At 38.7% G+C, this 12,946-nt stretch overlaps 2 protein-coding genes across 2 annotated transcripts; both read left to right on the top strand.

Moving 5' to 3' along the window:
* The first annotated feature begins 2,827 nt into the window (after window positions 1-2,827).
* LOC120044471 (interferon beta-like) lies at window positions 2,828-3,817 on the top strand. Its single transcript, XM_038989126.1, has 5 exons — window positions 2,828-2,953; window positions 3,049-3,135; window positions 3,267-3,416; window positions 3,513-3,605; window positions 3,710-3,817. The coding sequence occupies exons 1-5, from the start codon at window positions 2,828-2,830 to the stop codon at window positions 3,815-3,817; spliced, it is 564 nt and encodes a 187-aa protein (XP_038845054.1).
* A 6,300-nt stretch (window positions 3,818-10,117) lies between these two features.
* On the top strand, window positions 10,118-11,085 carry LOC120044472 (interferon alpha-1-like). Its single transcript, XM_038989127.1, has 5 exons — window positions 10,118-10,237; window positions 10,337-10,423; window positions 10,548-10,697; window positions 10,783-10,875; window positions 10,978-11,085. Exons 1-5 carry the CDS (start codon window positions 10,118-10,120, stop codon window positions 11,083-11,085), a joined length of 558 nt encoding a protein of 185 aa, XP_038845055.1.
* Window positions 11,086-12,946: the final 1,861 nt, after the last annotated feature.

The raw sequence follows: 12,946 nt of genomic DNA, 5'->3' as shown, positions 1-12,946 counted from the left end.
GGGTGCTGTCCTCAGATAATAGCACAGTTTGCTTTCGCCGTAAAGCCTTTTTGAAATCTGACACTGCGGCTGGATTCACAACAAGTGTAGCTTTAATTTGGTGTATTGCATGTGTGATTTCATGAAAGTTTAATATTTATAGTAATTTAATTTGAATTTGGCGCTCTGCCATTTCACCAGATGTTGTCAAATCGATCCCACTAAAGGGATTTGATCCATAAGAAGTTTAACGACCTGACTCCTGTCACGTGGAACAAGGAAACACTGAACCTGTTCAAAAACAGATGGCCTAGTTAAGTTAAGAAATTAGAGGGATGCGTAAGTGTGATCCCTCGTGGTGTAGCCGAAGCTATATTTGGGGGGCAGACAATAATTGGCACAGGTCTTTAAATTGTGATTTAATCTAAATGATATTTGTATAACATTTTCAGAACTTTTCTTAAAACAGAACTAATTCACTGACCACCATTTTATATTGTCTCCAGGTCGGGTGTGGTGTTGGGGCATCCTCTGGAGATGGAGGGTCGGTTACTTCAGGCAACGCGTCTCTGAAAACATATTTCGATCACCACAAATCGGATGAATTTTGCTGCAACAACTCACATGTGAAACTTGGAACTTCCAAGCGCCGTTTTTGTCGTCGGATGCGTTGGCGCAGCACCTGCTGTGGTTGAGTTGACTGAAAAGAAATGCACATCTTGTTTGCCCTCCAGGAACACAGCGCACAGCGGAAGTTCGCTACAAACTGATGCAGTTTTAAAAATTCCTCGACAGCAGAGTCAAGCGGTGCAATGTCGAGTGAGGAAGAAGCGGTCTGTTGGACAACCACATAATAATCATCAGAGACATGTGACATGTACCTGAGGCTGGCTAATAGATTGATGGATTATATATTTACTAACTGACTGATTTATGTACATGTGAAGGCTATGTATTTATTTATTCTGTTATTTATTTATATTAAATTAAATGAAAAAAACATGCATCCATTATCATATTGTTTGTATTTATTTACATATTCAGTCATCCATGCATTCATCCATTCAGTCTTTCATGCATTCTTTGGTTTATAGGCAATATACAGTTCAAAACAACAACATAGTGGTCACTCAACCAATATTTTGGTAAATAGCTGAGTGATAGGATTCGAGAAAAGTAACCACTGTCAGAGAGCTATTGATTCAAGTAATGACCATCCAAGAGATCAAAATGATAATTTTACCTTCATTTTGAAGCTATACAGTGTTTGTTTAGATGTATATTGTTTCAAACAATGTCATAATAAAAGTACATTTTGGGTTCTGTTGATGTAAGACAGGTGAACGAAGCTCATGAGGCATTTAAAAGTGATATATTCTTCAAGAGTCAATAGGTAGCCTGTGTATCATTAATTTAAAAGTCAAAATGGGATGTAGCAATCGCAGAAATGTCCCCTTTAGCTAAGCATATCCAAGACGATGAAAAGTAGTATTATGAGGAATTAGGATTTAGTTTTTTTTCTAATAAACCTACGATAACGTTATCACAACACATTGGCACATTGGTTTATTTATAGGAATATGTAACGGCTGTCGTCTTCCTCCTCGTCTGAGGAGGAGAAGTTAGAAGGATCAGAGGACCAATGCGCAGCGTGGTAAGTGTCCATCACGTTTATTATCAAACATAAACTGAACACTAATAAATACAAAACAATAAAGGTGAACATAAACGAAACCGAAACAGTTCTATCTGGTGCAGACACACAAAGACTGAAGACAACCACCCACAAAACCCAACACAAAACAGGCTACCTAAATATGGTTCCCAATCAGAGACAACACAAAGCACCTGCCTCTGATTGAGAACCATATCAGGCCAAACACAGAAATAGGAAAACATAGAAATACAAACATAGACTGCCCACCTCAACTCACGCCCTGACCATACTAAATAAAGACAAAACAAAGGAAATAAAGGTCAGAACGTGACAGAATATCCCTGCTAGTCTTTCGTAAGGAAAAAATAGTAAAATGTTAATGTTAGCCTCATTATTCAGATACGGACGTCATAAAATGCTGCTTAATTTATATTTAATCATCAGTTATTATCAAGAGTTTAATTCAAATATATAGACATGAATGGGATTAAAGACAGAAGATCCAAACAGAACGATATCATATTAAATCATCATCTCTCACTCCCTCCCTCTCACAGACACACGTACGCACGCACGCAGACACAAACAAACACACACACAGAGAGAGAGAGAGAGAGAGAGAGAGAGAGAGAGAGAGAGAGAGAGAGAGAGAGAGAGAGAAACAAACAAACAAGCAAATAAAGAGGTCAATAGCATTCATTGTAAAGTTAAGGGGTTGATATTCTCTCTCTGTCTCTCTCTCTCTCCTTCTCCCTGTCTTAGAAATATTTGAGCGTGCACAAGGCCAGCTATGAGTTACATTTATTAAACCTACGTAGACCAAGTGCCTCCTATGTAGGACCACTCGAAACACGATGAGAGGGAAGTGGAGCACACGAAAAGAGAGATCCGGTCTTGCGGTTCACTCGGCAAAACTTTCCCAAATTCATTCATTTTAACTCCTAATTTAGCGAGACACCCTTTCACTTTTTGTACATCCTTTCAACCATCACTATTTAAATGAATCCGCAGATATGGGATCAGAACACAAACCACATTCTGACTGGAGGAAATTTGCAGCATACTGGCAACAGGTGAGTTGCAACATGCTATCATTTGATAATTGCTTCAGGATTCAATTAATGAATTATTTTCAGGATTATATTCAACTAACAATGATCTTCTGCTGCAGATCATCTAACTACAATAAGAATGGCACTTCAGACTATCACTTGGATGAGCGCCTTCCTCTGCCTCGCGCAAGTTTGCTCCATGCCCATGCCTTGCCAGCTACAAGGACAGCTGGTGCGAATAACCCACAACCTACTGAGAGACATGGTACATTTTTTAATTACTTTTGTCTTGAGAAGTATTATCCAACTATGTTTAACTGAATAGCTCAACGTGAATGCTGTGTTTTCTCTTTCTTTCAGGGGGGACATTTTCCTCTGGAGTGTCTGCAGGAGAATGTCTTCATGGCATTCCCAGCCACCGCATTTGCAACCTCCGGCGCGCCACAGGTAAGGGCAAGCGAGCATATCCAAGTGTTCTTTCCAGCATGACAGACTATTTGCAACCGTTAGGATTAGAAAGTAGAAAACTTTATACTACCATTTATGTTATTTGAAATTATTGTTGTTGTCCGTTTCAGTTGAGCAGCAGTGGTGCTAAGGCTATTTATGAGACATTGAAGAACATCGACACATTGTTTGGAGCTGACGACCTGCCTACTAAGTGGGACCAACAGAAGTTGGAGAATTTTCAGAATATTGTATACCGCCAGATTGAAGAGAGCAAATGTGTGAGTTACTATGCCAACACACATCGCTTAACTGTTTAATTGTGGTATTGTGGCATTTTTATTATTATTCATCGCCTGCCTTTTTCTTTCTGGCAGATGATGAGCAGTGTGGATACAAGGGATTATCTCATCAGGGCAGAAGGACTGAATACGTACTTTGGGAACATTGCAACAGTCCTAAAAGAAAAGGTAGACTATAGCTTAAACACAAATAGACACATTGTTTTGATAATATCTGTACATTGGACAATATTACCCTACATTGCCCTAACAGTTCATTTTTATTTTCACAGAATTTCAGTTACTGCGCCTGGGAAGTGGTTCGAAAAGAGCTCCTGTTCACCCTACAGTTCATTCTGGAACACAACTCTGATAGCCTTCTGTGGGCCAACAGAACATGAATTTGAACTTTGAACTTGCACTTTTTTACAATTGTGTTTTACAATTGTGCTTGATTTTAAAAGCCTACTGTTCTACAATCATATAATGTGCAATGTCAAACAGCAGTATTATTCATGTATTTATTTATTTATCAAGGTTATTTATTTATGTATGCCTATTCATGGATGTATTTATTTATCTATTTGAAAAGCGTGCCCATTGTTGCTCCTCGTTAAATGTTAAGTTAATAAACATTTATATACTTTTAAATATTGTTAATTTGTGTGCTCATTCTGTAGCCCAGTCTGTCAATGTGTGAACATTCATATTTGTATTAAACATGCTCAGGTCATATGGATGTCAGTACAATTAGTCCTATAGCCTACTAATCCATTAAGGAAAGCCATAAAAACAAGTCAACTGTATCTTCTCAAAATGTAGTTATTATTCAAAATCTTTTTGTCAATTAAGTGTGTTTTAGCACTGGACAGGGCGGGTCTGTTTTGTTGTACCTACTCTGCGCTCCAATACGATTTCCGTTCCGACCATGGACATCCTATTACATTATTATAATTCCCAATTCTTTGGTTCCAACCCCCTCTATGAAATTGCTTTCCACAGTCAATAACGTAATCGGAACAATATTAGCCGAATAGAGCCGAATAACAGGTGCAGTGTGAATTCACTAAAGCTAGCCCAGCTCATTTAATCCCCACCATTGTTTCGCTTAGTTGTCATAATTCTTCACCAAATGTACATTATCCCAGGGGCGTTGAAAGACAAAATGTAAGTAACCGAATTTCTGTCCCTCTTACTGCCCCGAATGCCTCTGTTGATCCTACAGCTATTGTCTTTTTTAAAATATTATTATATATATATATTTAACCTTTATTTAACTAGGCAAGTCAATTTATAACAAATTCTTATTTACAGCTCTGTATTTTCCGCTGACTGCCCCACCACCACAGAACGCACTGAGCTAGGCTGAAACACCTGCATTTTGGAGCTGCCTTACTCAAGAAAGCAAAAAAAGAGACCATGTTTGTATGCAGCTTTATTAACTCAATAATTACTTATTTTTTATATTGTTTACAAACTGATATGTGACACGTATTAATGCCAAAATAACATGCAAAACAGGCAACAACAAAAAAAGGTTACATTTTTAAAAACTTTTTTTGCTGTTGTAGTTAAAACAGATGGGGCTCAAAACAGATGGAGTTCTTCCCCACCTGCACTGATAACCGGTCGCCACTGGGTGGGTCCAATATCAAATGCCCTCGAATAGAGGCTAAATTAGTCTGAGCAAAAGTTCTACATCACCACAAATAGGATGCATTTCGCTGCCACAAATCACACAGGAAACTGGGAACTTCCAAGCGCCGTTGTGCTGTCGTAGGATGCGTTGACGCAGCACCTGCTGTGATTGAGGTGACTGAAAAAATGTATATATATACACATTGTATGCTATCCAGGAACACAGCGCATGTGTATGGGAGATCACGCGAGTGGAGGTTCCCGACAACCTGGTGCAGTTCAATAAATTTCTCGACAGCAGAGTCAAGACGTGAGGAAGAAGCGGTCTTTTGGAGAACCACATAATCATCATTGGAGACATGTGACATGTTTCTGAGACTGGCTAATTGATTGATAGCTTATCTTTTTACTGACTGAATTATTTATTTATAAACATGGGTTGACTGATATTTATATGTGAAGGCTATGTATTTATTCCTTTATAAGGAATTATGATTAAGGTCATTTTCTAATAAACCCACGATTATGTTATCACAACACATTGGCAAATTGGTTCATTCATATAGGCCTGCTAGTCTCTCCCAACGACAAACTATTCAAATGTTAATGTTAGCCTGATTATTCAGATACAGATCTCATAAAATGGTTAATTTCTATTAAATCATCAGTTATTATCAACGGTTTAATTCAACTGTATAGACATGAATGGGATGCAGAAGATGCAAACATAAAGTGATCATATTAAGTTCTGTGGCTCAGCTGGTAGAGCATGGTGCTTCCAATGCCAATGCTGTGGGTTCAACTTCCACGGGGGACCAGTAAAAACATAGTAAAACTGTATGCACTCACCACTGTAAGTCGCTCTGGCTAAGAGCGTCTGCTAAATGACAAAAATGTAAATCATCATCTCACAGAGAGAGAGAGAGATACTGGTTGACTGATATTATTTTATTTATTCACAATAACATTGAATAAAAAATACATGAATTGTCACGGTCATCGTTGCATGAAGAATAATCGGAACAAAGCATCGGTGGGGAAAAGCTACCTAAGTATGGTTCTCAATCAGAGACAACGATAGACAGCTGCCTCTGATTGAGAACCACACCCGGCCAAACACAAAAAAATACAAAACATAGAAAAAGGAACATAGAATGCCCACCCAAATCACACCCTGACCAAACCAAAAGTGACATAAAAAGCTCTCTACGGTCAGGGCGTGACATGAATCTTGTTTTCATATGCATATACAGTTGAAGTCGGTGTTTACATACACCTTATCCAAATACATTTAAACTCAGTTTTTCACAATTCCTGACATTTAATCAGAGTAAAAATTCCCTGTGTTAGGTCAGTTGGGATCACCACTTTATTTTAAGAATGTGAAATGTCATAATAATAGTAGAGAGAAGTATTTATTTTAGCTATTACTTCTTTCATCACATTTCAAGTGGGCCAGAAGTTTACATACACTCAATTAGTATTTGGTAGCATTGCCTTTCAATTGTTTAACTTGGGTCAAACGTTTTGGGTAGCCTTCCACAAGATTCCCACTATAAGTTTGGTGAATTTTGGCCCATTCATCTTGATAGAGCTGGTGTAACTGAGTCAGTTTTGTAGGCCTCCTTGCTCGCACACACTTTTTCAGTTCTGCCCACAAATCTTCTATTGGATTGAGGTCAGGGCTTTGTGATGGCCACTCCACTACCTAAACTTTGTTGTTCTTAAGCCATTTTGCCACAACTTTGGAAGTATGCTTGGGGTCATTGTCCATTTGGAAGACCCAATTGCGACCAAGCTTTATCTTCCTGACTGACGTCTTGAGATGCTGCTTCAATATATCCACATCATTTTCCTGCCTCATGATGCCATCTATTTTGTGAAGTGCACCAGTCCCTCCTGCAGCAAAGCACTCCCACAAAATGATGCTGCCACCCCCGTGTCTCACAGTTGGAATGGTGTTCTTCGGCTGGCAAGCCTCCCCCTTTTCCTCCAAACATAACGATGGTCATTATGGCCAAACTGTCCTATTTTTGTTTCATCAGACCAGAGGACATTTCTCCAAAAAGTACGATCTTTGTCCCCGTGTGCAGTTGCAAACCGTAATCTGGCTTTTTTATAGCAGTTTTGTACCAGTGGCTTTTTCCTTGCCGAGCGGCCTTTCAGGTTATGTCGATATAGGACTCGTTTACTGTGGATATAGATACTTTTGTACCTGTTTCCTCCAGCATCTTCACAAGGTCCTTTGCTGTTTTTCTGGGATTGATTTGCACTTTTCGCACCAAAGTACTTTCATCTCTAGGAGACAGAACACGTCTCCTTCCTGAGTGGTATGACGGCTGCGTGGTCCCATGGTGATTATACTTGCGTACTATTGTTTGTACAGATGAACGTGGTACCTTCAGGTATTTGGAAATTGCTCCAAAGGATGAACCAGACTTGTGGAGGTCTACAATTGTTTTCAGAGGTCTTGGCAGATTTACCCATGATGTCAAGCACAGAGGCACTGAGTTTGAAGGTAGGCCTTGAAATACATCCACAGGTACACCTCCAATTGACTCAAATTATGTCAATTAGCCTATCAGAAGCTTCTAAAGCCATGACATAATTTTCTTGAATTTTCCAAGTTGTTTAAAGGCACAGTCAACTTAGTGTAAATAAACTTCTGACCCACTGGAATTGTGATACAGTGAATTATAAGTGAAATAATCTGACTGTAAACAACTGTTGGAAAAATGACTTGTGTCATGCACAAAGTAGATGACCTAACCGACCTGCCAAAACTATAGTTTGTTAACAAGAAATTTGTGGAGTGGTTGAAAAACGAGTTTTAATGATTCCAACCTAAGTTTATGTAAACTTCCGACTTCAACTGTATTCATTGAGTCATTCTTTCATGCATTCATTTGTTTATAGTCGTACTTTTTTAGAAGGGGAAACCTGCAAATCAAACAACAACTAAGCCTTACCCCGCCACTGTTTTGGTAAATAGCAAAGGGATGGGGTTGAAGAAAAGTAGCAACTGTCAAATTCATAGAGAGATCAGGATGCAAGTGTCGGACCATCAATGAAATCAAAATGAGACTACAGTTTTAACCACATTTTGAGGATTTAAAGTATTTGCTTACAATTAGCTAAATTATTTACAAACAACGGAGTAAATAAAGCTTAGAATTTGGGTTCTGATGGGGTGCGACAGTTGAACTATGAGGCGTTTATAAGTTATATATATGTCTATTCTTCAAGAATCAATAGCTATATATAATTCATTTAAAAGTCCCAAATTGTAAGTACCAACCGCAGATGGTCCCTTTAACGTAGCATGTCCAGGAGGATCGCATATTGTAGTATGTCTATTAGGCCGTTTGAAATATTTGACGTCATTTTCTGACAAACCTACGCTAAGGTTATCACAACACATTGGCAAATTGGTTTAATCAGATAAGTAATGACAAGATATTAGCATTTTTATGTTAACGGATTATTTAGATGATAAAGACATATAGAGGTCTACAGCATTCATTGTACACTCTAAAAATTAAGGGTTCAACAAGGGTTCTTTCTCAGAACCTCAAAGTTCTTAGAATAAGCTTACGGATTATTGTCACTGAAAATGACCCCCAAAAAGTTCTTCCAAGAACCCTATAGGAGGAACCTAACTGCCCAACTGAAACATTTGGATTTGAATTGGAAAGGACAGCAGGTGCAGACGCTTAATTGAAACATGTAAAGATCTCCTCATTTAAGGTAAGGTTTGTCCCTTGTTTGATCTAAATTGATTTTGTTTTATGATGACACCATCTATCTTTGAATTTTTGTGCAAATCTTTAATAAAAAATAAATAAAATGGACACAATTCAATGGATATCAATCAACAAAGAGGTAAGACTATGTAGGCTATAAGAATATGTTGAAGGCTAGCTGTATTGGGTTCAGATGACTGAACTGCTCACTTTTGGGTTTATGTCTGCAGGTATACAAACGAGGAGGCATACAAGGTAATCACATTGACCATCCTCCCCCTCTACCTCTTCAATTAATAACCCAAAGGTATGTTTATGAAAACCATTGCCAACGTTTTTTTCCCCCTCATTCATTTTCATCACAAAAACCAAGGTATGAATTCTGTCGTGTGCACGTTCTGTTAATCATCTGCATATCTACTGTTTTGTGGATTCACGGACTTCACCCTCCCTATACCTCTGATGAATAAAACGGGAAACCTGTTCGATCACCATGCTCTGCAAAATCATTCTGGCTATGGATACGGAGAACATCAACACGTCAGAGGACACACCCATTGGACTTGGGGTCCTGCTGGGAGATTACCTCATATTTAGATTTTTTTATTCTGCTTTGCCTCTAAAATCATAATAAACAAAGAGAACTAAAATATGGTGTAATTGTTGTTATTGTTATGCAAATTATAATTTGTATTAATAATAATAGGGGGGGGGGTAGTTAAAAAATTTACCCCAAAAGGTTGTTCAAAAGGTTCTTTGAGGATCCATTATAAGGGTTTCTTTGAAGAACCATTTTTATAGGGGTTTCACCACAGTTTCAATCTGAAGAACCCCTAAAGGATACTCAAGGAACCTTTTCTTTTTAGATTGTATAGTTCAGGGTCGATATTCTCTCTCTCTCTATGTTTTAGCAATGTTTGAGCCTTCGCAAAGCCAGGTGACTTACATTGTTTAGACCTAGCCTACTGAGGACACATTAGGCACATGATGAGAGAGAAGTGGAGGATACGAAAAGGGAAATCCGGTAGTCCTATTGCGGTTTTCACTAGGCCAAACTTTCTCAAATTCATTCATTTTCTACACCTAGTGAGACCCCCTTTCACTTTTTGTTCATCCTTTAAATTCTCACAATTTAAGTTAAGCCGCAGATATGGGATCAGAAAACAAATTCTGACTCTGGAGGAAATGTGTACTGTCCTGGCAACAGGTGAGTCAATATATCATTTGATCATTGCTTCAGGTTTCAACGAATGAATCATTTTCAGGATTATATTCAACTAACAATGATACTCTGTTACAGGTCATCTAGCTACCCCAAGAATGGCACTTCAGACTATCACTTGGATGAGCACTTTCCTCTGCCTTGCGCAAGTTTGCTCCATGCCCTGCCAGCTACAAGGACAGCTGGTGCGAGTAACCCACAACCTACTGAGAGACATGGTACATTTTTTAAATTACTTTTGACTTGAGAAGTATTATCCAACTATGTTTATTAACTGAATAGCTCAACCTGACTTCAGTGTTTTCTATTTCTTTTAGGGGGGTAATTTTCCTCTGGAGTGTCTGCAGGAGAATGTCTTCATGGCATTCCCAGCCACTGCTTTCACAACCTCCGGCGCGCCACTGGTAAGTGCATGGGCGCATATCCAAGTGTTCTTTACAGCATGAAATAGTATTCGCAAATGCTAGGGTTAGAAAGTAGAAAACTGCCATTGATGTTTTTAGAAATTTTTGTTGTTTTCCGTTTCAGTTGAGCAGCAGTGGTGCTACGGCTATTTATGAGACATTGAAGAACATCGACACATTGTTTGGAGCTGACGACATGCCTACTAAGTGGGACCAACAGAAGTTGGAGAATTTTCAGAATATTCTATACCGCCAGATTGAAGAGAGCAAATGTGTGAGTACCTACCTATACCAGTACAGATAGCTTAACTGTTTAAATGTGGTATGTTGACATTTGAATTATTTTCTTCTTATGTCAGATGATGGGGAGCGTGGATACATGTGATTATCTAGTCAGGGCAAAGGTGCTGACGACATATTTTGGGAACATCGCAGCTGTCCTTAAAGAAAAAGTAGGGTACAAGCAAATACACTATAATGGAAATCACTGTTTTGATAATATCTCTATGAATATTAGCCTACATTTCCCGAACAGTTCATTTTTATTTTCACAGAATTTCAGTTACTGCGCCTGGGAAGTGGTTCGAAAAGAGCTCCTGTTCACCCTACAGTTCATTCTGGAACACAACTCTGATAGCCTTCTGTGGGCCAACAGAACATGAATTTGAACTTGCAGAACTGATTTACATACTGTACTTGATTTTGATAGCCTACCATTCTACAATTATGTAATGTGCAATGTCAAACTGCAATATAAGGCATTTATGATTTTATCTATCAAGGTTATATATTTATTTGAAAATAATGCATACTGTTGCTGTCAAGTAAATACACATTTTTTAATACTTTTAAATATTGCTACTCTGTGTGCTCATTCTGTAGCATCGTGATGCACTGTCTGTCAGTGTGTGAAAGTTGAGATTTGGGTTAAACATGCTCAGGACATTTTTTTACATTTATTTTTATTTAACTAGGGAAGTCAGTTAAGAACAAATTCTTATTTACAATGACGGCTGCCCCCGGCCAAACTCTAACCCGGACGACGCTCGGCCAATTGTGCGCCGCCCTATGGGACTCCCAATCAATGGCCAGTAGTGATACAGCCTGGAATCGAACCAGGGTCTGTATTGACACCTCTAGCAATGAGATGCAGTGCCCTAGACTGCTGCGCTATCCGGGAGTGGACGGCTGGCCTATAGCCTAATAATCGATAAAGGAAAGCCCTAAAAACAAGTCAGATGTAACTTCTCAAAATGTAGTTAAGCTATATTAAATGACTGTCTTCAATGAGGATAAGTAAACGGGTTTCAGCAGGGCTCGCCTGTTAGAACACAGTACTTTGAGCTCTTATGAATTCTGTTTCAACCCCCGCCATAAAAATGCATTCCACAATAACGTAATCAGAACAATATTCGCCGAATAGACAGAATAGACGCATAGTGGATTCACAAGCGGTGAGGTAAAGCAGTTTTCCCTACTGTTTCCTTTGCCACTTTCAGTTTGAATTTATTTCCTTAGTGCCGTCAAAAAGTGTTCACACCCCTTGACATATTCCATGTTTTGCTGTGTTACAACCTGAATTCAAAATTGATTACATACTATAATTGTTTCCCTCACCTATCTACACAAAAAATACCCCATAATGACAAAGTGAAAATCAGTTTTTAGATTTTTGTGCAAATTTCTTTAAAAATGAAATACAGAGTGATGCAACTTATTATGTTAAGCATATTTTTACTCCTGAACTTATTTAGTCTTGCCACAACAAAGGGGTTGAATACTTATTGACTCAAATCAAATCAAATTTTATTTGTCACACACACGTGTTTAGCAGATGTTATTGCGGGTGTAGTGAAATGCATGTGTTTCTAGCTCCAACAGTGCAGTAATATCTAACAGTAATATCTAACAAGTAATATCGAACAACACACAATCTAAAGTAAAGGAATTAAGAATATATAAATATTTGGACGAGCAATGTCAGAGCGGCATAGACTAAAATACAGTAGAATAGGGTAGAATACACTACATACATATGAGATGAGTAATGCAAAATATGTAAACATTATTAAAGTGACTAGTGTTCCATTATTAAAGTGGCCAGTGATTTCAAGTCTATGTTTATAGGGCAGCAGCCTCTAATGTGCTAATGATGGCTATTTAACAGTCTGACGGCCTTGAGATTGAAAAACAGCTTCTATCTCTCGGTCCCAGCTTTGATGCACCTGTACTGGCCTTTCTGTAATATCAGGTGCTGTAGGTGTACTGGAGGGCATGTAGTTTAACCCCGGTGATGGGTTGGGCAGACCGCACCACCCTCTGGAGAGCCCTGCGGTTGCAGGCGGTGCAGTTGCCGTATCAGGCGGTGATATAGCACGACAGGATGCTCTCAATTGTGCATCTGTTAAAGTTTGTCAGGGTTTTAGGTGCCAAGCCAAATTTCTTCAGCCTCCTGAGGTTGAGGAGGCGATGTTGCACCTTCTTCACCACACTGTCTGTGCGGGTGGACCATTTCAGTTTGTC

Source organism: Salvelinus namaycush, chromosome 3 (assembly GCF_016432855.1).
Source record: "Salvelinus namaycush isolate Seneca chromosome 3, SaNama_1.0, whole genome shotgun sequence".
Classification (NCBI taxonomy): domain Eukaryota; kingdom Metazoa; phylum Chordata; class Actinopteri; order Salmoniformes; family Salmonidae; genus Salvelinus; species Salvelinus namaycush.
Note: the sequence above shows the minus strand (reverse complement) of the source record. Positions and strands in the feature narration are given on the sequence as shown.

Excerpts from the sequence above, each read along its gene's own strand:
- LOC120044471 (XM_038989126.1), top strand. The coding sequence starts at position 2,828 with ATGGCACTTCAGACTATCACTTGGATGAGCGCCTTCCTCTGCCTCGCG. Across the intron at positions 2,954-3,048 it reads ACAACCTACTGAGAGACATG|GGGGGACATTTTCCTCTGGA; the intron begins GTACATTTTTTA and ends TCTTTCTTTCAG. Across the intron at positions 3,136-3,266 it reads CAACCTCCGGCGCGCCACAG|TTGAGCAGCAGTGGTGCTAA; the intron begins GTAAGGGCAAGC and ends TGTCCGTTTCAG.
- LOC120044472 (XM_038989127.1), top strand. The coding sequence starts at position 10,118 with ATGGCACTTCAGACTATCACTTGGATGAGCACTTTCCTCTGCCTTGCG. Across the intron at positions 10,424-10,547 it reads CAACCTCCGGCGCGCCACTG|TTGAGCAGCAGTGGTGCTAC; the intron begins GTAAGTGCATGG and ends TTTCCGTTTCAG. Across the intron at positions 10,876-10,977 it reads CAGCTGTCCTTAAAGAAAAA|AATTTCAGTTACTGCGCCTG; the intron begins GTAGGGTACAAG and ends TTATTTTCACAG.